Source organism: Myotis davidii, unplaced genomic scaffold (assembly GCF_000327345.1).
Source record: "Myotis davidii unplaced genomic scaffold, ASM32734v1 scaffold44, whole genome shotgun sequence".
In the NCBI taxonomy this organism is placed as follows: domain Eukaryota; kingdom Metazoa; phylum Chordata; class Mammalia; order Chiroptera; family Vespertilionidae; genus Myotis; species Myotis davidii.
The window spans coordinates 4,667,352-4,693,176 of NW_006299705.1; the positions used below are offsets into that span (position 1 = coordinate 4,667,352).

The 25,825-nt window shown below is 41.0% G+C and overlaps 1 protein-coding gene across 1 annotated transcript in view; it reads right to left on the reverse strand.

Annotated features, from left to right (window-relative positions):
• Positions 1-5,870: 5,870 nt before the first annotated feature.
• Positions 5,871-25,825, reverse strand: part of LHFPL2 (lipoma HMGIC fusion partner-like 2) — a 21,761-nt gene continuing 1,806 nt past the window's right edge. The window contains exon 2 of the mRNA XM_006775465.2: positions 5,871-9,973. Within this exon, the coding sequence (XP_006775528.1) occupies positions 9,717-9,973 (257 nt within the window). The 3' untranslated portion in view covers positions 5,871-9,716. The remainder of the gene's footprint in view (positions 9,974-25,825) is intronic.

Here is a 25,825-nt window from a genome sequence, read left to right on the forward strand (position 1 = left end):
GCAAGAAAGAAATCTATCAAAATTTATTAAGCCAGGCATTGCCACTGTTCTGTCCTAGATACTAGTAGATAAAGTATCTTTCATTGAAAGATTCTAGGAAAATAGGGAAAGACTTTTCTCTTGTGTTCCTACCATTCCTGAGGGTTCCATATTTATAATTTAACTTTGTGATTTTGGTAGGACAAAACTTACAAACTGTAGAATTTTCATTGGCACTGTTAATGTTTTCAAATGGCAAGGGACATGGGAGCCACCATGTAGCAATGCAGTGAATGTTAAATTTTATGTTTATCTAAATCTTGATTTGTTGTTCGGCTCATATCTTTCTGGGCTTGGCATGGCTGATGTAACTAAAACCATCTTGCCACTAAAACCCATTTTATCTTTTCTCTAATGGGGACAGAAAATAGTTAAGTCTCTTCTACCTAGTAATGTTTCACATACGTTATGTATTATCTTCTTTTCATTTAGACAGTCCTAATTTATAATAGTATGCAAGTTTTATTTTTTTTAACACTTAGATATAATCCCACAATTCTCCATAACTTTAAAAATATTTTGTGGGTCAGTGATTCTCAAGATAAATCATGGTTGTGGTAGTTGTTACTATTGGCAATTTGTACAATTCTTCAGGTGATTTGGGGCTAGGAAAAAAATTGCCCCAAATCACTGTGTTTTATCTGGTGATCAGGGTAGGGTGATTCCTACAGTGTTATAGTCACCTCCATGAAAACTGAGCATACTGGGCATACACATTTCTCAAACTCATTTTTTTCTAGTATGAAAGTAATATATGTTGAACAATTGAGAAATATGGAAAATGATAAATGAGAAAATAAAAATAATTTTTCATTTAGTAATAGCACTGCCAATATTTTATTTGATTTTTCCCATTCTTTTTCTATGCATACATAGTTTATGGAGTGAAGGGATATGGCAATGTTTAACTTTTTGAATTCATAAAATTAATACACTTCAGTCTAAATTATAGGAAATATTTGTAAGCAAAAGAAGGTAAAACTGCTCATAATTTTATACCCATAAATAACTACTATTAATATTTGGTTTATATCTTTCTATTTATTTTCTCAGAAGACAACTTTTTCCCTAAAATCAAAAAATAAGATTTCCCTCTATATTGTCATAGATCCTTTTAGGGATGTTTATTGAGCTCTCACATGCCCATTTCTTTGGGGCCCCTGAACACTACATTGGTACTGGATGTCATCTAGGCATGGTGGACCCATGCTTGGCTCATTACATTTTTTTCTTGGGTAGATGTGTCCACAACTATACTGTTTTAGTAGCAAGATGGTTTTAGTTGTACCACATTCTTCCATGAGGAAGGAGTCACCATCAAGCTGAAGAATGAAGCAGACATCAAGGACAAGTGGGATGGAAGGACATAGGAAAAAACCTGGATAGCTGCATTTCCTGTGTGGGGCCTGACTGCTCACCCATATTTCGTCCCATTAATCCCAGTAATATTTTTATTCTGTTTTCTCCCTGAGCTAGTTTGAGTTGGTTTCCTGTTACTTTCAACTGGAGAATTTTAACAAACACAAAGGTTTGTAATCTTTTTGCAATTATGATGTAAATAATATGTTGAACTTTATTTCACACTAGAGTCCTGGTACACGGGATTCATGCACTGGTGGGGGCGTGGCCTGCGGGGATCAGCCCCTGTGGGAGCACCGCTCATCCCCATCAGCCAAGTGGCTGTGGACCCACCCTCTGAGCGACTGCTCCCTGGTCCGGCATCTTCCATGGAGCTGGAGCACTCACCTCTCTAGGGGACCCGGTCGGGGCTGGGTCCAGGGACAATAGCATGGAGAGGTGGTGGAGTAGGCCTTAGTCCCACAGCAGCCACGAACCTGCCTTCCAGCCTCCTGGGTCAGCTCTGTGAGCCCAGCAGTGGTGCTGCGCAGCCTGCAGGTGTCTGGAGGTGGCAGGGGCGAGGAGGCGATGATTGCAACCCAAGTTTCTGCCTGTTGGCCGGGGGTTTGCAACGGGAGCAGCTGCTCATTCTGGTCAGCTGAGCGGTGCTCCCACTGTGGTAGCGCACTGACCACCAGGGGGCAGCTCCTGCATTAAGTGTCTTCCCCCTGGTGGACAGTGCACGTCATAGCTACTAGTCAACAGGTCATTCTGGTCGTTCCACTGTTCGGTCGCTGGGCTTTTATTATAGAGGATAGGATTGCTGAATGCATTTCTATAACATTTAATAGCTGTACGGCTAGCTACCTTTATATACATGTATCATAAACTATTTTTGAAGTCCTGTTATTCCTTCAGGTTCTGTGGTGTTTTTTTTTTTATTATAAATAATTTATCAAGGAATATATTGTAGCTAAATTTGGGGACCCAGGCTTTTTTTCTTTTCTTAGGACAGATTGCTGAGTCAAAGCATAGGTTCACTTTTTTGAGATCTTTGATGTGTATTGCCAAATTGCTCTCCAGAAAATTGTATCAATTTTTATCTCCATCAGCAGTGTATGAAAGGACCTCTTTATCCACATTCTACCAACATTGGATGTCCCTTTTCTAAAAAGTCTTCCCTATTGTAGGTTTTGACAGATAATCAGGTGGTTTATTTTCTGAGCATTCTGGTTTCTCATAGATGGACTTGTCCAATACTACCTGTTTGTTTTTTCTTGGTTTTGATAACTAGGAGTGACCAGGTAGCCTACGTCCACAGTGAAATCTTCTACTTCCTGAAGCTCGAAGCTAAAGGTGATTAGTACAAGTTGGAAAAAGAAAAGGCGGCCTTAGGTAGCCAGCCATTGAGCCTCTCTAGGTAATATTAGATTGGTTTTAACACCAGGTGATGTTAACCTTCACAATTTTTTTAGAACTGTTAATTTTTTAGATCAATTCTAAATGATATTCCGTGGACAGACAGAAGATTTTCTTAATTTACTTCTAATAACTTTTACTCATTGAGGGCATACTGTATACCAGAGACTATACTAAATGCTTTACTTATGGTATTTACTCCTCACACCAAACCTATGATGTGATTTCTATTGACCCAATTTTTATAGAGTAGGAAATTATTCTGATCACCCAGTGAGAGAACAGAATGCCTGTCTCGTCTGGGAGAGGCAGCTAGACCCATGTCCCCTGACTCCTGCCAAGTGTGAGGCTGCTGCCGCCATGTGGTGCCACCTCTCTCCAAGACCCTGTTTCTTTTCCATCCTTCCACATTTCCAGTAATTCATATCCATCTTTTAGGGACAGTGGATCCTAGGGGAAAAAATCAACCAAGAAAAAATTACAGCATATATTTCTGATGTCTCCAGACCAAGGCCTACCTCCATAACATGTGAGTACCTACTGCCCGCTCTTCAGCAGTATTAACTGACTAAAATGTCTTCTGCTTCTGTATTTGTGTTTGGAGAAACTTTAATTTGAAGACAGATCCCTAATTATTAGTTTAACTCTGAAGAAAATATGCCTTTTATGTAATTATAACAGCTGCTTATCCTGGATAAGAGATTATAAGAAAATAACAAAAACTTGTCAAACTGACAGTAGTTTTACTACTGTCATATACCCAGTGGATTTTTAGTGACTGTTTTCAGGATTGAGTAAATTGAGACACATAGTCCATCTTCAGAAGTATGAAAAATGACTAGGTTTTTCTCTTAAAAGGGAAGGAAGAGCAGTGTTTTCATCAGTTGTCATCCTTTGGTGTGGCCTTTTTTGAATTATAATTGAAAATTATTTTAGCAGTTTACTACACAGAGATGTTGGCATCCTAAGGGTTCTGTATGGGCCTGCTTTTCACGCTAAATATTCCAGGTAGAAAGAAATGACAGCTGTTTGAGAATGTAGACTTTGGTGTCAAACCTGTATTTGAGCCTTGGCTTTGCCACTTACTAGCTTTTTTTTTTTTTACCTGGGACAAATTACTTAATTTCAGTTAAGTTACTTAGTGACAGTTAATTTATCTATAAAATGAGGATAATAGTTTCTATTCATCGGGTTTTGATGAATACATGAATTATATGAAGTGCTTATCACAGTACTTGCACATAGAATGTGCACAATAATTAAAAGCTCTTGCTGTCTGCCCATGTGTATTGATGGCTCCCAATTCTCTTATCTCCAATGTGGTCTTCTCTCCAAAGTATGTTCCTAGCTGCACAAGGGACTTCTCCATTGGCAGCCTAAGCTGGACCTTCCCACCTTCCCTGTCTCTGTTTCTCTTGGATTCCTGATCTTGGTGGTGGGATCACTTTCCTTCCTGTGCCCAAACGAAATACCTGGGAGACATGTTGGACTCTTTCCTTTTCTCCCTTTACCCCTTCTAGTCAGTCACCTGACTACCCATTCTTTCCCCCTAACATTTACCTAATGCATCTCATTATCTTTGCTGTCACTAGCCTTAATTCAGGCATTATTCTCTTGAGAATACATTATAGTGGTTTTCCCCAAACACAGGCAGTTGGTGGACTGCTTGCCTTCAGGTGTTAGACTTTTGAGGCTATTTGACTAGAAAAAGCCGAAGAGCTGTTAACATCTAATTTTTGATTGATTTTTCTTTTCCTATGTGGTTTTGCTACTTCCTCTTATTTATGTTTTTATCTATATCCTGTGTCCCTAAGCAAAGTGAACAGTTCATGTCTTAAAGATTTATCTTGCAGAACTCTTCAGGGTGAGGAGGAAGCTGCAAGGAAGAAGATAGTGGTAGGGACAGCAGTAGGATGGTCCCAAACACATGACTAAGCAGCTGATAGGGGTTATGAAATAAAGACAATTATTAGTTCTTGCTGATTTAAAGAGTAGGCAAAAGTTTTCTTTGCTGTTCTTATTCTTTAGTGTTTGAGTTGAAAAAGGTACTGAATTATTGGAAACTACTGAAATGACCCACTTAAAAGGAAATGTCAGGCATAGTCAAGACTGTGCTTAGGTGGCTTTATGTAAAGCAAAGACTTTAAGGAGAACTAGGAGTAAGTTGAATGTGTTCCGGAAGGGCAGTCATGGCAAGTTCATCCAGCAGCAAAATTGCTAAGTAAAAACTAAGGATGAGCGGGAAGCACAGGGGAGGGTTCCCAGCCTCTGCTGAAATTTAAAGCCAGAGTCCTTTCTTTTGTGGATTAACTCTTCAGAATGATGTAGTAACAGCTGAAAAAGTAACTTGAAATTTCCAATTTTGCACAGGTAATTTAGATCATAATTTGAAAAATTTTTTCTTTAGTGATTTGGATAATTTGGTCAGCTTTTAATTTTTGTTTCTATTAGAAACCTGGAAGTTGTCAGGTATGTTTGGAAACCAAAGCATAAATGTAGTTTCAGGCGTCACAGGCCTTAGATCAGGAGAATAACCATTTTTGTTTATTCTCTCAAGTGAGTGATTCATGAGATACAGAGCTGAGTAAGAGTTTATAAAAAGGGTTGTTGGTGTCATCTTTGAGAATTCAGCTTCTGAATGAGGCTCTTTTTGGGCAGGTTACTTTCAGGAAATGTGGATATGGAACTGCTCCATGTTTGGCTTTTAATTTTGGTGTTTTTGTTGGAATAGGAGAGTGTGACCTTCAGTAGACCTTTTTCTTTGTCAGTATAATATTTCTTTTTTTGTAAAGCCTTGAGTGCTTTGGAGCATTTTCATAATTCTTAGTTTTACTTTAAAATTAAGACATTTGTATAGTATTTGAGAGGGGTTTTCCCCCTCTTTATAATGACATTGATGCTTCTCTGAGGAATAAATATATACAGTACCTATTTTGAAGTTAAAGCTAACCTAAGGTAGGTATATATATATATCTGTTACTAATGAATGGAATAGTTGAAATACCTGAATATCTTTTTTCCTGATCAAATTATATACATCATAATTGAAAGAAATAGACTTAAAAGAATCAAAATGAGTTTGCAAAATCTGGTTTAATTCAGATCTGGGGAAAGGAAGGGAGCAACATGTTGTGAAAATACATATGCACAGGGACCTAATCAATGCTAGACAAACAATGTATTAGTTTACAATATAATAGAATAACCACAAATTTGAAGGCTCAAATCGAGTCCATCAGCGGTAAATACTATTTCATATTTGGCTCAAGCGGCTGTTGAATTATCAAGTGGTGCTGAGTTCCTCCAAAGCACCTAATGACTCCCCCCAGACTTGGAAGGAGTTTCACCACAGTCTCAGAAGAAATCCCAGTCGTGCCTGTAATGCTTTTGGCCTTTGGGAGTCATTGCTGCCCAAATACAAATGCAGGCCAGGGATTTCCAGTGGCCATGTGTTATTGCACAGAGAAGTCTGTTCTAGGCCAGACTCTTATGGCTAAGAAGGTGTGAGATCAGCCCTTAAATAGTGGTCTAGCATTAACATGGTCTATCAAAGCATGTTAAGAAATAGCTCCTTAGTGATTATGTACCAGCTACTAGTTATCACACTAACAGAAAAGGCAAAAGGGCAGCTTCACATTTCACATGAAAGACTAGCATTAACTGGGCCTGCTTGCCAGCTTAACGTTCACATAAATCTAGTGATTATTTCAATTTAGACCCAGAAAAAATGATTTCATACCAGTCTTTTCTTCACATAGGTTTGTGTAGCATTAAAATCATTATGGGTTAAATACTAGGCCATAAAGGCAAAACTGTTTAACTCTCCTTTGCCAAAACAGAAACAAGCCCTGTTCTGACGCCTGTCCAGTTTCCAAAAAACAAAACATACATACACCTTTGTTATTGCACATCTTTCACACAGACTTGTGTATGTATAATATATATATATATTTTAAATATGCTACACATAAAAAAAGACTATGGCACTTTACAGAATACGTGTTTTAACAAAGATCATTACACCACAGATGTTTGAAAACTATACAAAAACCCTTACACAATTAATGTAACATTGTTGAATTAGCACACAGGTTTAAAGAATCCACAGAGTCCAAAACAAGTATTTCTGCCTTTTTGGAGTCCATTGAGAAGCCCAGCCATCACAAACTTTAAGCACAAATGCAGGCAAAAATAAATAAGACTTTTCTGGTAGTTGTAATGGTGCAGGTATATTAGATTTTTAGACTGAGGCCATTAGGGGATAGAAATTAGAAAAATAGGTGTGGGTCAATCAGTCTAATTATTTTGTACACATTTATGTCAACATATTCCTCATATTTAGTGTGTGTGTTTTTTTAATCAGCTATGCAGTTTTGGTCTAGATTTGCATGATTTTGGATGTTCCATTCCTTCCAACCAAAGCTTGGCTAGTGAACTGAAGGTTTAAAAGGCCCAACATTACCGCTTACTAGGTCAGTGTTTGAGTAGTTTCAGTGGTTTGGGGTTTTGTGTGTGCATGTGCTTTTTGTCTTCTGTAGCATTGAGACTAATGAAGTAGACACTGTCAAGTGACTTTTATTATCAAGGTGATCTAGGGATACACTGCCACCTTAACCAAGGAGCAGTTGGGCAGTAGGGATGAGGGACTTGCTCAAAGGATCCTCTGGGCTATGACAACTTGTCTGTAAGGAGAGTGAGAATGTAAAATTGATGTTAGAAAACGGGTTATCTTATACCAAAAAAAAGTAGAGTGAATCTTCTGATGATACATTTAAGAAAAATTGGTGTTTTTATCAAAATTATTTGCCTGATGAAGCGAATTTTTTTAAATGAAAATTATTGCCAGGGCTTGCTGGCATCGGGACTTGGTTAGAGCATATAAACACTCCATGAGGTACAGGAGCCAAATCCAGTGGCTGCCGTAACCTATTTCTGTGCGGTGTCAGAGATAGATTAATGTTTCCTGAACCCTTCCCTAGGCTGTTAGGAGGCTATGGATTTACCCCTTCTCTTGTTAAGGAAAGTCATAAGATTTACATTTTGCTTATTCTGAACTTTGGACTAAGAGTGGTGAGCTCATTAAGGCCTGGTTCCACACCCTTTCTTCTCCTGCCGTTAACTCTTAATCTATAAGAAAAGATGGTTTCTGGTATAGGCCAAAGGCCAGAATAGAATGAGACTTTAGTTGTTCCATTCCATTGACACATAAAGGAATTAGTTTTTCTGCACTAGGCATGGTTATAAAATCTGAATCAGGGTTCTATGTTTGGTGGCACTTAGTACATAATACCTTGCCCAAACAATGTATGTAATTATTTATTAAATTTTCAAAATGAAGCAAGCCCTCAAGTGAGCGGATTCATAAACCAAAAGAGACCTAATCCTTCCAGAAATCTGGCAGGTCCATCCCACTTGCTTAAGTTGTTATAGAGTGTTTCTGTATCATTCTTCAATTCTGATCTTAGGGTAATATCAGACTAGGTTCTTTCTGGCCACTTCGATCATTTCAAAGTAAATATGAGGTGATGGCTAATACCATTTTCCTGAATCAATGATATTGTCAATTTATAGAAACTAGATTAAAAGCACCCAAAACTTTAATAGTGGTAGTTGATTCTTTTTGTAAACAGGTACAGGCAGGTGCTATAAGTTTGGTCTAGCTCCCTTATTTTGCATTAAATTTCTATTCTGTCTTCCTGGGAATGAAGCCTTTGATGCAGCTCAGCATTTGCTACAATTTAATGTTATTTTAGTCTGCTTTCAGGATCAACCAGTAACTAAAAAAAATGAAGTCCCATGATTAGCTCTTTTTTTAACCCTTTTCGGTTCAACATGGAGGCTGACTTGACAGACCAGGTGCTAGGAGCAGGTCCAACATCGAGGCTGAGGTCAACTCTGCAAACCGATTCAACATTCAATCCCGTCAATTAATTTGGACCAGACTGTTTGAATTCTAAAAATAAAAAATTGGACCGCAAAGGGTTAATGCACAGAATGGCATTTTGCTGCTGTTGGGGTTGAAAATATAGCTGACTACAGTATGGTTACCAAACAGTGGGAAAAGGTCTCCCCGTAAGTGCTGAGGTTCTGGCAGTTTCTCCCAGTAAATATCTGAATGAGCCACATCTGGTTTGGAGACCTCTGTGCTGGAATGAGGAAACAGTGAGGTTTCCTTTGGCAGTCAGTGAAATCCCAATTCTAGGAGAAAACATGTGATCTCTGGTGGAAGAGGAGGCTGGGCCAGTACTGGCGCTAGCTTGGCTGCTGGGAAGTGGAATGCATTTGTCTCCACTAGCAGGATTTTTTAATTCTCATAATCTTATAGGCCCTTATTTTTTGCTTTAATCTTGGAGTGACAGTTCAATTGATTCACCTGACCCTGGAATTGAGCTTCCAATAAGTTCCACAACAGAATTCCACAGTCCCTGCTTGATCCCGCTGGTGAGCTAAAAAAGAGATCGTGTCTTGCTATGATACCTTTTAGCACACATCCCACTCCCAGTAAGTGTGTAGTCTTCAACTGAGACACTTGAAAGAACCAGGAGGAAACAAAAACCCCACACCTCTGAGTAGCCAGCAAATCTGGCTAACAGTCTCTTCTGGTTACCAGAGACATGCTGCTTTCATGGTTGAGAGCATTCTCCTTCACTGCGCCTTGGGGGTGATGCTGTCTGACACATGTCAGGGTTTATGTACTGTTTTCATGTTCCATCTCTTACAATTTGCACTGTGGCCCTCATGTGCAGTCACTTTGCTTGGCTGGATGTTGCCTCTCATTGGTCCTGTTAAGGCTCAGGGTTGTAGAATGTGGATTCGGTAGTTAAAGGCTAGTTCTTCACTTGACTCAGATGATGAAACCAGAGGTGAACTGTTTCACAAGGATAAACAAGGAAGAAAATGGTATAAATGTCTCTTCCAAATTAAAGGAGGCAGATGAGGTTTTTCCCCTCTTCAATCTCTTCCTGTACTTTGTCACTGGAGGTTGCAATTTCTGCTTGTGCAGAGAAGATGGCACAGATGAAGGTGAGGACCATCCCACCGATGGCAGTATAAAAGGCCCAGCCCAAGGAGCAGTCTCCAGGTTTGTAGGCCGATGCATAGTGTCCACAGTAGGCAACGGCCTTCTGGCAGCCCCAGCCAGCAGGGTAGAGTATCAAGCCGAGGATAAGGAACAGGCCTGCAGGGCAGAAGAGAAAAGAGGTGACAACCCCGTGGCTCCACAGATTTGTTGTCATTGTTACTTGATTTACCTTCTTTGGGCTATGGCATCCTCTCTGCAATAGCAAGTGTTAGGGCTGTTTTATACAACTAATCTGGCCTGATCAAGAACTATTACCACTTGATCAGAAATATTTTTAGCCTCTTCTGTACATGGTGGAATGTACACCCACTAATCATTTCCCTTCCAGGAAAGCAAATGAACTTGTTTCTTCTCACAGGGCTCTTATTGAGGTGAGAATTTCCCTTGGTCTAAGGCAGAAATCAGCAAACTAAGGCCAAGTAACTGTGGCCTTGTTTTTGTAAACAAAGTTTTATTGGAACAGAGCTCTGCCCATTCATTTATGGATTGCCTAGGGCTGCTTTTGTGCTGGAACAGCAGTTGCTACAGACCCTATGGCCTGCCAAATTGAAAATATTTAATAAGGTTACAAAGACCTGATTTTTAAATACCAAGGAGTTCCATCCTTATAAATTAATCTTGGCTCAATTTTCTTTTCCTACCTTTATTAAAATTCTCTGGGGTTATCATACCAAAGCTTCCAAGTTACTTAAAGCAACTTCCCCACAGAAAGAACATGACTGAATCTGTGGTAATATTAGGTGTGAAGGAAGATGAGGGACAGTGTTCAAAACCACAGGTCACAATTTCATAGCGCTGTCTTCATCCTGTGATAGTATCTTCTCACCAACCATGACAGTTCACTACCTCCCAAATTAATCCCAATGTTCTAGTCCAGTGGTCGGCAAATGGCGTCTCGCGAGCCACATGCAGCTCTTTGGCCCATTGAGTGTGGCTCTTCCACAAAATACCACGTGCGGGCACGCATGTACAGTGCGATTGAAACTTCGTGGCCCATGTGCAGAAGTCGGTATTTTGTGGAAGAGCCACACTCAAGTGGCCAAAGAGCTGTTGTTGGCCGACGACTGGTCTAGTGTGAGCTAGAACACAAACTAGCAAGATAATGACCACAGCAAAGACGCGCTAAATTGAGATGGTCAGTTAGTAGTTAAGAGCTCAAAATTGGGATTAAGATAGAGGTTTGAATTCAGCTCTGACATTTATAAACTGGGTGACCTTAGAAAATCTTAACCTAAGTATGATTCCTCACCTGTAAAATGGGCTAATGTTTAATTCATAAGGTGGCTGTGAGTATTGAAGTATGTACAGAGTACTCTCTACACCCATAACAGTAACAGCAGTAACAACAGAACTGGAACACAGACTCAGTACCTGACAACAGGATATAGTTTTTGCAGACCCCTCCTATACATAGCACAGTTTAAAGCAGTGGTTCTCAACTTTCCTAATGCCGCAACCCTTTAGTACAGTTCCTCATGTTGTGGTGACCCCCAATTTCATTGTTACAAATTGAACATAATTAAAGCATAGTGATTAGTCACAAAAACAATATGTAATTATATATGTGTTTTCCGATGGTCTTAGGCGACCCCTGTGAAAGGGTTGTTCGACCCCCACAGGGGTCGCGACCCACAGGTTGAGAACCGCTGGTTTAAAGTGTACCAGTTATGAGTAAGTGGTCAGCTTATTTTTTAGGGTATATTTTGAAAGGTGTAATGATTTGGGGAGAGGGGAGAACGCAGACTACAATTTAATCCCCTTGAAAGACTAAACCATTCTCATCTGAACAGATCTTACTTAGCTGGGAGATCCAAAAATTACTGAGCTAATTTTTTTATGTTCCCAAAGCCTGTGATAAATCCTAATTATTCCCCACCTTGTTCCCTAGGAAACATCACCAAGCAAGGTACCTGGAACCTTGTACTTTCTCCCTCAGGTCCTAAGTTACCACCCTGGGACTTAGATTCAGAGGTGCTGTCTGGCATGCAGGCCCCGGGCAAGGAAGTGTGAACTGCTCTGCCTTATAAAGACCAGTGTGTTCGTATTTTAATCGTGGCTCCAATTAAATATTAGTTATACATGTTGTTAGTATTACATGGCTTAAACAAGCCCAGTAAGCAAAATTAATGCTTTTAATATGATAGGGACAGAAGACAGAAAGCATGGAGTTTGTTGTCACATAGCAGCTCTGCTACCCTCTGCCGGGCTCACAAAATACCTTAATTTGGTTGTCTCAGATCCTTCAGGGAAGTAGGCAGACTTAAAATAATGAGTACAGCCAGGAACATTCACTCTAGTTCTTCCTAGCTCTCTTGGATGCTTCCTTTTATGATAGCTCAGCTAAAGTTCCCAAAATTGTTTAGGCCACCTGAAAATCTAGTGGCTGCCACCGGCCAAATGTGAATGACAATAGGGAGACATCATATAAGGGTGCCATGCTTATGAGTTATGCAAAAGCCTCAGCTTGAATATTTATAAGCCCACAGGGCATTCCACATGGGAGAGTAATAAATAGTGGACTGTGGTATGTCTCCAAGTCTTAGTGGCTGTGATGTGTGCCGAAACCACACGCTCTCAACCTGGGCAGCCAGCCTAGACAAACACAGTGCCTTATCCAAATTCTCCACGGGGCAGAGAAGTTGCCGCTGTCTACCCTACCCTGGTTGCTGACCTCTGCTCCCAGCATTCATCAGAGTTGTCATTAGCATGGTTGATGCCATGAAAATGCAAGCCCTAGGTCAAGGGAAAGAAAAGAGGGCCTACGGGTAAGCATAAAATGAAAGTCACCTTGATCATCAGTCTGGGTGTTTAGAAAAAGGCCCTTTTAGCAGAGGAATTCCAGACAGTTTAGTGACTCAGGTGGGCCTTTCAGCTGACTGCCACTCCGCTCTTCTGAGCAGCTGTTCTGGTCCTAATAAGCATCCCCTAATGAAGCACAAACATCATCTGAACATAATCTTTTGCTAACTAGTAAAATTACAGAGAAAAAGCCCATTAAGTTTTCCCATCTCTCAGAGTAAAGTCCAGCCCCTTCTCCCTGGCCTTCAGGCCCCATGTGATTCAACTCCTTACTACCTGTCTAAACTCACCTCTGCCTTTTACACCCTTGTTCTCTGCTCTGGCCAGCTGGCTCTTCCTTGGACACACCAGGCATACTCCGGCCTTTGTACTTGCTATTCCTCTCACCTGTTGTGCCCTCCTACCAGGTAGCTTTCAGGTCATCTTCAAATGCTACTTCCTCAGTGTGGTCTTCTGTTCCAAACTATTTAAAATTCAACCACTTACCTCTCCCCTGCATGCTGTCCTCCTTCCTTGCTTTGTTATTTCTTCTTAGCACTTTCTACAGACACAGACTATATTACTTTGCGTCGTATGAAACTGTCAATATTTGACTTTTTTTAAAACCTGAATAAATGGTCAGTTTATATGGCTCAACCTACTATTTTACTTCATTAGTTTGATTGTTATCCTAAACTTTTAAGCTCCACGGGGGGGAGGGATTTTTGTATATTTGTTATAAAGCTAGTGCTCAGGATTGAGTTTCACATAAGAGCCGAGCCAGAATATGATCTGATTTTCCTATGTAGCTTTAAAAAGGCAGTTCCTGCCTGACTCTCATGGCTCAGTGGTTGAGCATCGACCTATGAACCAGAAGGTCATGGTTTGATTCCCAGTCAGGGCACATGCCCAGTATCTCTCTCTTGCTCTCCCTTCCTCTCTGAAATCAATAAAAATATATTTTTTAAAAAGGCAGTTCCTAAAGTTAGGCCAGCCCGTAGTGGTGTTTGGGGCCTTTCTACTGCTTTACTGCATCGTTTCAGGGTGTGTTTGTTATGTGGAAAGCGATAGAGAAAGTAGGACTAAGATAGTGGGCATTTGATATTCTTTTAACTGGCACCTCTCCCAGGGAGAGGGCCCAGATGGGAGGAGAAGGAAAAGTAGACACGATGATACTGGCCAGTAACCAAAGAAAATGGCTACTCCTGAAAGGAACTCAGAGGGCTTGTCATCTCTGCCATGGTTCGACTTGATAGGATGCACCCAGAGTCATACCACTTTCCACAACCTTAAAAACTATCCTAATCCTTGGGTCCTCTATCTTCTCTTGCTAACCACCTCCCAGTTCACTATACCAAGAAGATGCCAGCATCTGTTCATTGTGGGGGCCACCTGGGGAATGACTCAACCTTACTTGGGGAAGAAAAAATAAAAGGAACTGATGGTTAGTCACTTGGACTCCCCTACAGATGCCACCACACACTGGAGACAGAACCCTGACAACTTCAGAGGCCCACCTTATGGTGGCTTTCTCATGATCAGCTGGGCACCAGCTCTTACAATGCAATGTTTATCTTGCCCCTCTGCTATTTTAGTAATATTTCCCCCTACCTGGAATGAGCTTTTGGACTCAACCCTGGATTCCCATCTTGCTGCACAGGAATTTTCAGAGCCTTTATGGGCAACTTAAACATGTGGTTTGGGTTTAACTCAAATAATTAGATTCCACGAGCTGTGTCTCATCACTGCATTTCCAGTGCCAAAAAACATAGAAGGTGTTGAAAAACAAAATGAATGAAACCCACCAGGAAAAGTAAAGTCATGGTCTTCCTGCTTTCTTATCAACATTCGGCACTATGATTAGACCAGCCACAAAAGTATAACTCTTAGGTAACTTTTTTGCTACTGCCCTGGATTTAAACAATGTGATATCAAATCCCTTAGGTGGAAATAAAAACATCTCCATAATCTAGCCAAGTCCCCAATTTTGGAAAGATGAAGCATTGCTAAATGCATTAAATAATATTTTGCTTGGTCTAAAGATTCCCACCTCAAGCTTTAAGGACATGGGATGCTAGGAATGGAGGACCCAAGTCTGAACCACAGCTCCTAAGTTTGTGAAAACGTGGGCAAAGGCTCCATGGCTATTTCTCATCTTTCCCTCCCGATCAGTCACAGTTTTACAACCTGCTGGCCAAGGGAAGGGACTCAAAGTTTGCTTGGTTTTTTATGGGTACAGAAGAACGCCATTGTTCCTGTTCTGAAAAATGTAAAAACTAAAGAAAGGCTGGCTCCTTTCTACAGAATAACAAGCAGGTCTTTGGACATCACACTTCTACTTCCTCTTCAGACAGACTTCTAGACTAAATAGTAAAGAATGACTAGCCCTGGTTTGCAAAGGAAATTTACTACGGACAGGAAGAAAGCGCCATCTGTTAGTGCAACTGGCAATATGTGGAGGCCCACAGTGAGAGACACGACAGCTTCCACAGGGTTGTAATCAGGAAGCTCATACTAAAGCTATGAAATTTCCTACTGTCTGGAGGGTGCATTCACAGCAGACAGCTAGTAGCAAGCTTAGTATCTTGATAAACCTGGGTTCCAACTAGGTAATTCCTGAGGTGTGTCCACTGAGTGCACTCAGGTGCCTGTTCTGACAGCAGGCACAGCAATGAGTGGCCGTGACGAGAAGAGGAGTAGGAGAGCACTGGCCAGTGCTACTCAAGGAATCTGGTCACATAATACACATCACCATTCCCTGAACCAGGGCCCTCATCCTAGTTCACATGTCACCACTTCCTGCCAGAATGTTATTCTCTGTGTGCTCCTACCACCCTGTGAACATCTCTTTTCAGCTCTTTATCACATTGTTATTTTTGTATATTTAATCAGCAGATTTTTACCAAGTTACCTACTAAGTGCCAGGCATTATTTTTAGCCCTGAGGATATAGCAGTAATCTAGTCCTTTGAGGGCAAAAAAGTTTTATTCCTCTTGGTATATGTCACAGTTTTGTCTTAGCATTTACCATAATAAGCCTCATGGGTGTGTTACAGGTTAAAAAGGTCAAGAATTCAACTTATTTCTGGCTTTGAAACAGCCATTGACTCACATAGGAATATAGCAAGAGACTCCATTCCCCTTTCAACATATCTCTGAGAAAATGAAAAAACAAAACAAAACACAAAACACCAAAAACGTCACCCAGTGTTGATTATCCCTACCAGGTCTACCCTGTGACTCACAGGTCTGGAATATGGGCCCAGCTAAGCCTTTGCTTCGGTTTTGTTGACCCAGCTCAATTCACTATAGCATACGCCCAGGGGGCTGTTCCGGCCACCACCACCCTTCCCCCTACCCCTTCTCAGGCAGCCATCTCTGTAGCAGGAAGCAAAGGCAAATAAAGCAAGAGGGTGATTAGCTTCCTGTATCTCATCCCCATTCTGGGACAGAGCTCCAAGAGCATTCCAGGCTTACGGGGGCAATAGCTTGAAAAAGTATTGCCAGTACTGGATTAACGTAAAACTAAGACAGGAATAGTCCTTGCATGAGTTTCAGATCATCTGCCAGTACTCCAGCTCCAGGTGAGAAGGTGGCCTCATTGGCTTTTCCATTTCGGTATCCTTTGCTGTTTGTTCTTCCTTATCTTCCCAACATCTACGCACTGGGGAGCCAGGCTCAATCCTCTGTCCTCTTCTCTACATTCTCCTTATTGATCACACTTGATCCTACAGCTTAAAATACTACGTCTAGGCTGAGGTCTCCTGAATTTTCTCCAGCTTTGAACTCTAGATTTGCATATCCAACTGTTTACTCTTGACCTCCAACCTCTACTTGGATATCTAACAAAGTACTTGAAAACTGTGTCCAAACCTAACTTTTGATCCCCACTCCTCACTTTAAAACCTGGTCTTTATCCTGTGGGCCTCATCTTAGCACATGGGAGTTTAGTTATACCCAGCAAGGTCAAAAACCTTAGAATCATCTTTGACTCCTTTCTCTCTCAGAGCCTACATTACTCCATCAGCAAAGCACTGGCCTTCATTCTCGCTGTTCCCTTTGCCTAGAAAGCTCTTTCTTCTGATTACCCACATGGCCAACTCCTTGATCTCTTTCAAGTTTTTGATTAAATCTTTTTTCACTGAACCCTACCCTGACTTCCTATTTAATATTACACTTCCCTCCCCTTATCACCTCAGCATACGCAATCTCTCTTACCCTGGTTATACCTTTTTTTTTTCCTTCCACAGCACCCATCACCTTTAACACACTATATAATATACTTTTTTGATTTACTGTCTGTCTCCATCAGTCTAAACGTAAACTCCATGAGAATAGAGAACCTTATGGCTTATTCTTTATGAATCCCAATTGCTTAGGACAATATCTGACATGTAATAAGGTGTTCAGTAAATATTTATTGGATGAATGAAAGGAGAGGAGCTGTGATACAGATTATGTTCTATTTTTAAATGAAGCTAGTGTGGAAAGTTCTTGCCAAGTGTTGTAAGTGGTTAGAGGAAAGGCTTCATCTGATAACGTGAATCCCAGGGGTTGACAATTCTGGCTAACAGAACGAACACCAGCCACACTTACTGGCGAAACACACACAGGCTCTAACCATGGGGCTGGCCTTTCATTTGACTGCAAGCACTGCAAACTTCCTTTCTGGCTACAGAAATAGCTGTTTGTGGAGATCTCACAGGAAAAAGTAGTAAGTCAATAAATGTAATCAGTTTTAAGTTATCTAGAGATCAACCTTAGTTGAGCCTCAAAACTCTGAATGTTTCCAACTATGCTTGGCTGTGGTGAGGACAGCTGAAAAGACAGGCTGTGGCTAACTCGTGGGAACTGCTCAAGACACCACCTGGGCGGGAGTAGCAGGGCAGGGGTAAACCTGGAGAAGTGCAGGAAAATGACAGAGGCAGAGGGGTAGACGGGAAATGAAGGAGATGGGCCATGGCAGTTTGCAGAGAGGTAAGGGTGGTTTCTAGAAGCAGCATGAGCCTGGAGAATGGAAAAATTAACTGAAGGAGTTAACACTGAAGGGAAGAATGTAGAACTTCTCTATAGTTCTTGTAACAGTCTTATTTGAGAGATGAAGAAACTGAGGCACAGAGGGATTAAGTAAGATTACACAGCTAATCAGTGGTGGAGCTGGGACTTAAACCAGGCAATATGTCTGCAGAGCCCCCTCCTGAGCCATCACACTAGACTGCTGCTTTACTGCAAACAGCTGACTAACTTCTAAAACAAAAGCATTTGTCCAGCTGAAGATGGGAAACTGATATATACTCAAACCTACTGAGAGGTTAGAGAGCAAATGATGAAGAGTTATCAAGTGAAAAACCCTAAGTGCTGTGAAGGGCTGTGGGGCGGGGAAGGCTGCACCCAATACAGGGTCACCTGTTGTCAGTCAGGGTGATTTACTAACCGAACAGTCAGACAAGATAAAGAAGTTCCATGCACACCTTCTCTTCCATTACAAGTTAAGTGTCACCAGCCTACGTACTGCAACATAGATGCCACTTTGGCTTGGCTGCCTTTGGCCAAAGTAACTTCTAGAAAGAAAACCTAGTGAACAGGACAGAACAATGCAGGTTTGCTATGATGTCCTCTTCTGCAGGATGAAAGAAAACTGCAATAAAGCACAAAACCCTCAGGTACCAGAGGGGCAAAGATAGGCAGTATAATCTGCTTACATTGTAGTCTTTGCTCTGAGATTCTGTATGGTTGGGAACCCTCTAAACTCGCACATCCACCTAGAACATGACTGCTCCCCACAGGGAAAACGCCCTCTGTCCTCTCCATGACAGATGGATGCTGCCGATAAGACCAAATCCAGTGCTGCAAGCATTCTTAGGCCCCCAAATTACATCCCTTCAAACAGCCCTTCTTAATTCACAGATCAGAGCTGATGATCCCTTTGTCTTTCCTGACCTCTTTGAGCCATTATCCATACATGATAGGTTTGAGTTCCTCCTGCTCATCTCAGTGTCCACGTGCAGAAGATGTTGCTCTCAATCTTAGGCATCTGGCACTCATGAAATCTTGCTTATAACAACCAGACAACTGGTGGTCCCCAGGCCTCTTCCTCCACCCAAGGAGAGTGCTGGGCCTCTGCCTCCCAAGCCCCAAAGCTGATTAGTGTTGATATTCACCTGCTTGACCTCTCCAGATGCCAGGACAGGCCACTAACCTCAGGACCAAAATTCATTAGCCATTCAGAGTCAAGCATATTTGAATGACATTTATAAAAAAGAGGAATATAGCCGAAACCGGTTTGGCTCAATGGATGGAGCGTCGGCCTGCGGACTGAAGGGTCCCAGGTTCAATTCCGGTCAAGGGCATGTACCTGGGTTTCGGGCACGTCCTCAGTAGGGGGAGTGCAGGAGGCAGCTGATCGATGTTTCTCTCATCGATGTTTCTAACTCTCTATCTCTCTCCCTTCCTCTCTGTGAAAAATAAATAAAATATATTTTTAAAAAAGAGGAATATAAAGTATTATAACATGAATCAAGGATTTCTGCCCAAGAACTGTTAGTCTATACCTTTGAAATTACTTTGCCTATTACGTTTTTTCAACTTCTTAATGAAAATTTATTCTATAAAGCCCAAATAGAATTTGGTTTTAGTGACTGCTGGTTCTGAAATGATTCTTATTGGAACTTCATAAGATGGCTCTATTAATTTTGCTTAGAATTGAGACTTAACCAGCCTTTGCTAAATCCTTTACACATACCTGCAAAGTTACAGTTGTGCTAGCACCTATTATGTACGTAGCAGGCCCTATTCTGAACACTAAAGATAAAACCTTGAAAAAGACACAATCTATTCCTCTGATTATATTCTAGAATCATGTTTCCCCCACACTTCTGGGTTTTACACACTAATACAACAGCCAGAAAAGTTGGGAGGTTAATATATTTATTTTGCTAATCTAAGGACACTGAAAATAACTATTATCTCCTCTCATCATCATATATTTTGAAGACCAAAAGGCTAAAAGATATAATCTAAGAACAATGGACAGTTCTTTACATTGAATACATTGAGCTCTATAAAATCTTACTCAGGTCTACTCGGCACATAGTGGACCTGCCCTTGTTCAAGGGAGTAACTACTGAGAGGCCCTTTGGGATGGGGCCCCATCTAAGAATCCTCTTTTTACCCTGTTGCTTGCACAGTAAACCGAGTAAGGAGCCTCTTTCTGAGTAGTCTAAAATCTAAACTTGTTTTCATTGTACCTCATTTTAAAGTTTCAAGAGTTTATGGACAGGCTAGCCTGGGCCCAAGGTTGATATTTAATAAATGCTTTGACAGCCAGGTCAGAAACTGGAGGTCAGAGGGTTCATGGTAATGAAAGGGGTTTTCAGCAGATGACCACAGTATCCTTGTAGAGCAGAGCCAGCTTAGTGCATGATCAATAAAAGGTTTTGAACCAGCAAGATTCTGAGGGGAAATAGAAAAAGTGAAGGATCAGGTGTCAATTTTTAAAAAATGCTTGTATGAATGCTCACACTATCTCCCTAGAAAAATCTAGTAGGGTACTTGTTTTCTACTAAAAACATTCCCATGGAATTATAATTGCAAGAAAAATACTCTTCCAGGGTGGGGGCTAGAGAGCAGATGACAGCAACATAAAGAGAATTCTTTGGAAGACAATCAGAGCATAGTTGGCAACCACAGCCCCAAGAGGAAGTTTCTGTTACAATTACTCAGAATTAATGACCACCAGTTAAGAATTGTCAGATGCCCTTAGAATATGTGGCGAGACAATCTATAAGATGCATTTGTCCCTTGCTGAAATCTTTCTCAGCATTGATTCATGTTTATATGCACACTAGAGGCCTGGTGCACGAGCGGGCTGGGGAAGGACTGTGGGAGGGCTCCAGGGCGTGTCTGGCCCGTCTCGCCAGTCCCGATTAGCCGGACCCCAGCAGCAAACTAACTTACTGGTCAGTTCATGTCATAGCGACTGGTCGAACAGTCGGACACTTAGCATATTAGCTTTTATTATATATAGGATAGGATTACTTTACTGACAGTTTCTACAGCCGTAATTCCTGTTAAATTGCATCCCAACAAGCTAATTTAGCCAGATTATTCTTTCCAGTGAGTGAATAATAAAGTTGTACTTCATGTTCCAAGTGAGCATCTGTTTTCTGAACTATTTACCTACAACTGGGAGAAGTTTATGAAACACAGTCTTGAAAATTATTCATCTGACATGTGGGGTGTCAAGAAGGTGCTCCTGTTTGACTATAACCAAAATACATTGATATTTCAAAATAAGCTGCCAAAATAAATAAAATGTAGTATATTGTAGAGTAAAAGACACAAAAAATTTAGTTACTGAGCTATGAAATATTCAGGATAATAAGTAAATTTCTTGCCTGCTAAGGTCTTGGGGTCCAGATAATGTTAACTAATGAAGCAGGTCAGCCTTGAAACACTGAACACAGCCACTGCATTGTACTTTGAAATTTTTAATATTGGCTATATGTATTTTTTTATATCATCTGTACTGGGCTATCATTAAAAAGAGAAAAAGATTGCTGGCTATTCAATAAAGCTACTGGGAAGATTGTATACAGGACTGAACTCATTTATAGATATGACTGCCTGTGCGACAGCCCAGTTCTTCATTGGAGATGCAGGTCACGTTTGAAGTAGCGTCACAGCTGAGAATACTACCATTGCATTAAGAGTGCCTGGACTGCTGGTGTGAATATTCAGAGCCACACTTAAGGGATTATTTGTTAATGCAACCTGAACATAGACCATCCATGTCTCTGTGATAATTTATGGCTGCAATTAAGTGGTTACCAAGGCAAACCACTTTTCACATTTTATTTGCATATCAATTGCTATATCTGAATTTTAAGAGAGTTGCAGTTTTCTTCTAGATCTTCCAACTGATTCTTTAAAAATAGATCCCAATCCCTAGATTTACTTAAATTAATGCCTGCTTGGTCCACTTGCTTTCAAATAGTAACTTTTTTTATCTAATGACACGGTTGAGTTCTTTGTTCTCTTTATGTATAAATATATATATATGTGTGTGTGTGTGTGTGTGTGTGTGTGTACATATGCATATATATACACATATATATGCATATGTATATACACACACATATGTATGTATATGTATGTATGTATATATAATACAGGCCTGGGTGTGGAAAATCAAAAAATTGTAGACCTGAGTCTACAGGTCTTTGCACTTAGTAGGCATCCCATAGAAACTCCTTGAGTTGAAATTTAATTCTGGCTGCCTTATAGCAGTTCTGCATTTTTTAGTTTTTACCAAGGGATTACTAAAGGTTGATGAATTAGTAAATGTGCCATAATCAGTGCATTCTTACACTGATTTAGACATAGAACTATTAGAACTGATTTCTGGTGGAGGTGTTATTTGTCTGGAGAGCCAGAAATCAAGACCCTCGTTTTGACGGTCAGAAGCTCCCAGTGCCTCTTTCTCAGAAGGAAAACCAGGGGATGCTCCCTATACTTTCCCCATGCATTTTCTTTGAGGATATTTTGAAGTTGGGCAATCAAGGTCGCACTACCTTCTCAGAGAAAGCCAGGTGGACTTTTCAGGTGTAAATTTATGGGGCAAAGTCCCTGTGAAAGTCAGGAGTCTCTTCCCCTTTCTGTCTGCTTTTTAAGACCCTCTTCTTATCTCTCTCCCTTCCACAGTGCCTGCCTGATCTGATCTTTTTGGCCTGGGAGTGAATGGGTAGGGCATGGGATAAATCAGAAAGGTTGCTGGGACCAGGTTGAGATGTGGTTTACCCTGTGAAAAATGACAATTAGAATATCAAGTCCTGGATAATGACCAGGTATATTTTATATGCCTATATCCATACTTCCACATACATTCTGTTTCATGACAAAGCAGTTCCACAAGCAGCAAAGGCAAAACTCTCCACTCTTCGCTCTGATTCTTACCCTTTTATTCCTCCCCCTTCCCCCTCTTCATAATGTCCTCCTTCATCCTCAATTATTGCTCACTTGCAATAAAGCTGAGTCTGCACACACGAGTCCTGAGCCTCCACAGCCAGGAGCAGTTCCCATGAGCACACTCTACCCCAGCCCAGTAGAGGCAGAGTTCAGCCCCTAGCAATCTATCTGGTCAGACTGGTGGAGCAGCTTGTGAAGCAATCCTGCTGGACTGAGCCGGCTGTAGACAGATAGAGGGCCACAGGGAGTAGAGAGCGTGAGAGCCAACCAGACACAAAGATGCAAATAGGCCTAGGAGGGGAGATGGAAGACAACAGGCAGCCAGGCCAGCATCTCATGAGCTAGTTCAACCCTCATGGCAACCCCAGTGGAATAGGCCAAGCCAGCACAAGTGAGCCAAATCCTGAGCTCATTTTAATGGCTTCTGTCCCAAACCTGAGTCACTGGGGATTCCACAGATTTCAAGACAGCCCTTCATGCATTTCCAAAAACAAACTGCTTGATGCTGTCATGGAAAACCTGGATCTTTGCATTCTATGGTTTCACTATGGATTACATCCAGGTCACAACCTAAAGAAGACAGCTGGCAAATCACCCTGCTGGGCGATTACCCAGCTTTTGTAATGAATCCCAGAGGGCTCTGAGCCGATGTGTGTTTCTGGCTCTGCCAAGTCCTGGACAAGTCCTCACCAATAAAGACCAATCAGTCTGAGATTTATTCTGCGAGGGAAGCCTGAGAAGCCACCTGCAATCAAGACTCAGCTGCTAGAACCTGCTCCAGAAAGGAAAGGAATGGAGACTGTATATGTCAAGGGGAAGAGGAGTGAGAGAGGTTCTTTGCTTCCCTCTCAATTCAACTGCTATCTTCTGCTTTTTTAAAAGAAATGCTCTGAGGATACCTTAGTCACACCAAAGTCAGAGGACTGCTCTGTACTCTTCAGCCTTAACTCAGGCAGGCTTTTAAGGGGCCAGAGAATAGCACTATACAGTGGTTGATTTCAACAGAGCAAGGTCAATTATAAAGGCTTTTATAAAAGACACCCCTATTCCTTAGAATGCAGCAATTCTAGGAAACATAAAAAAATGTACTAAAACCTGCCAAGAAAACAGAAATACTTTGTTTTATCATATATACCTATCACTTATTATTTATTATGTGCCAAGACCTGTGTTTAAGCCTTTCTCATATATTATCTAATTTAATTCTCAAAACTTTATACCCATTTTACAGGTGAGAAAACTGAGGCTTAGAGAAGTGAGGTCAATTGGGTAACACATCACAGCCACGTTAAGGTGAGATTAGGACTGATCGAGGACCATATGAGGCTTGAATTTTTAATTGCTATTAAGAGTGAGTATGGAACACTAAGGGCATTTATGCACAAATACTTAGGAAATGTCAGCTGGGTGGCCACATAATGGGCCTTGAAAGTAAATCCTGCTATCTGGGTTAACTTAACAGTGAAGAGTTGTATTTTACTATTATTTTATAAGTAACCCAGATCTTGAGATTTCCACTGAAGTAGCAGGTTCTTTTACACCAGCTTCTAAAGTAAAAATATCAAGATTATTTATGTTATGTTTTTTATAGACAATGAAGGCTATAACACCTGTGGCCTATTCTTTAAAATTAGGTATAATAAAGGAATATTCTTAAAAATCTTGTAATTGCTCAACCAATTGCATTTTACAAAATTGCCATTTTTGCCAAAATGAAAGGTGCAAGAATAAATAGTCTGAATGTATTTCCAAAGAGTTATGCTGGCAACAGCCTCCTTTCTCATCATTTGTTTCGGTGTCAAATAGATCCAGGCAGGGCTGAGAGAAAGCGGGCAAGAGGAGAGAAAAGACTGATGCTCACAGCTGCGGCAAGTCCTTGGCTGAGGCTGACCACATGCTGTTACAGATTGGCCAAGAAGGGAGAAAGCAAGCCAGCTGCTTCGACACACTTTCTCAGCCATAGATCCAAGGACCGTGGCTGTCATTTATGTTGGCTTGAACTGCCTGGTGTAGACCGCCCTGAGGGGAGAAAGAGCCCACTGAGCATCCCTTACAGATGCCTCTCACCCAACCCCAACACGAGGGAGTCGGTGGACTAGTCCTTCTTTCCTGTGATGACTTCTCAGAGAGGTGCTCAACTGGAAGGAGAAAAGCAACAGCTTTCCCTGTATGTCAGTGCTTAGTCTTAGATCAGTGGGCCCTAGAGAGATAGTCTGACTATATAGGAATTCCTGCCTCCTGCCAATTTAAAATTTTTAGTAATTTCAGACTTAAGATCCTGTGTGTATGCAGAGGGAACATAAGTGATGGGGGTTGGGAGAAAGTTAAGATTTCTTGTAGGAAATCTAAACTTTGGAGGAGACCTGTGACCAACAGACTTGCATGGGGGATATGCTGCTACTTTCTTCTCTTCAACCCTTCTTCCCAGAGGCCTGATACAGTCAAAGAGAGAAAGAGGGAGAGAGAGAGAGAAGTCAGAAATAGCTCATTGGAGTGTGTGAATAATACTGAAGATATGTACTAATCTTTGTGCCAAAATGAACGTTCTTGCCATTTACGTGAAACAGCCAACAAGAGCACCAAAAAAATTGTTGGACTAGTCCACTTTCTTAGAGACTGAATTCAATGGACTAAACACTCTATTAAAGACTGCATGCAAATAGTCTTTAGGACTGAAGGGCACCTAAAGTTGTTTCTGCATGACTGTAAAAACAGGTCTGGTGGTATAGCCCAAGAAGTCCCAGCCCTTACTCTAAATGGCCACTAATTTGCTAGAAGATACTGTTTCTCAGGATGAAAAGCATTCCTAGGAATGACAAACCCATTTCACCTGCATACCAGCATATTGATAAAGCTCACTGTAAATGCATGGAAAATTGCCTCTCTGGTCAACCAGAACTCTTCAATAGGACTAATAAATTGTGTGCTGGCTTCCCGTCATCCGCATGTTCACACCGATTCCTAAAAGCTTTCAGTAATACTTCTCAACAAAAGTTTGAAGATATACACATGAATATAAACACAAATCCTTGAGGCCCTGTGTGTCTGAAGGGAATAAAGATAAACTTCAAATTTCAGAAGTGAATAAAAAAGAGGACAAAGTTTCTTCTTCCTCTAACCAAAGCTGAAATCAAAAGTCTAAGGTAAAAAAAAAAAAATATCTAAAGTCATATTTTCCAAACTCCCTATTTTTCAGAAGAGGAAT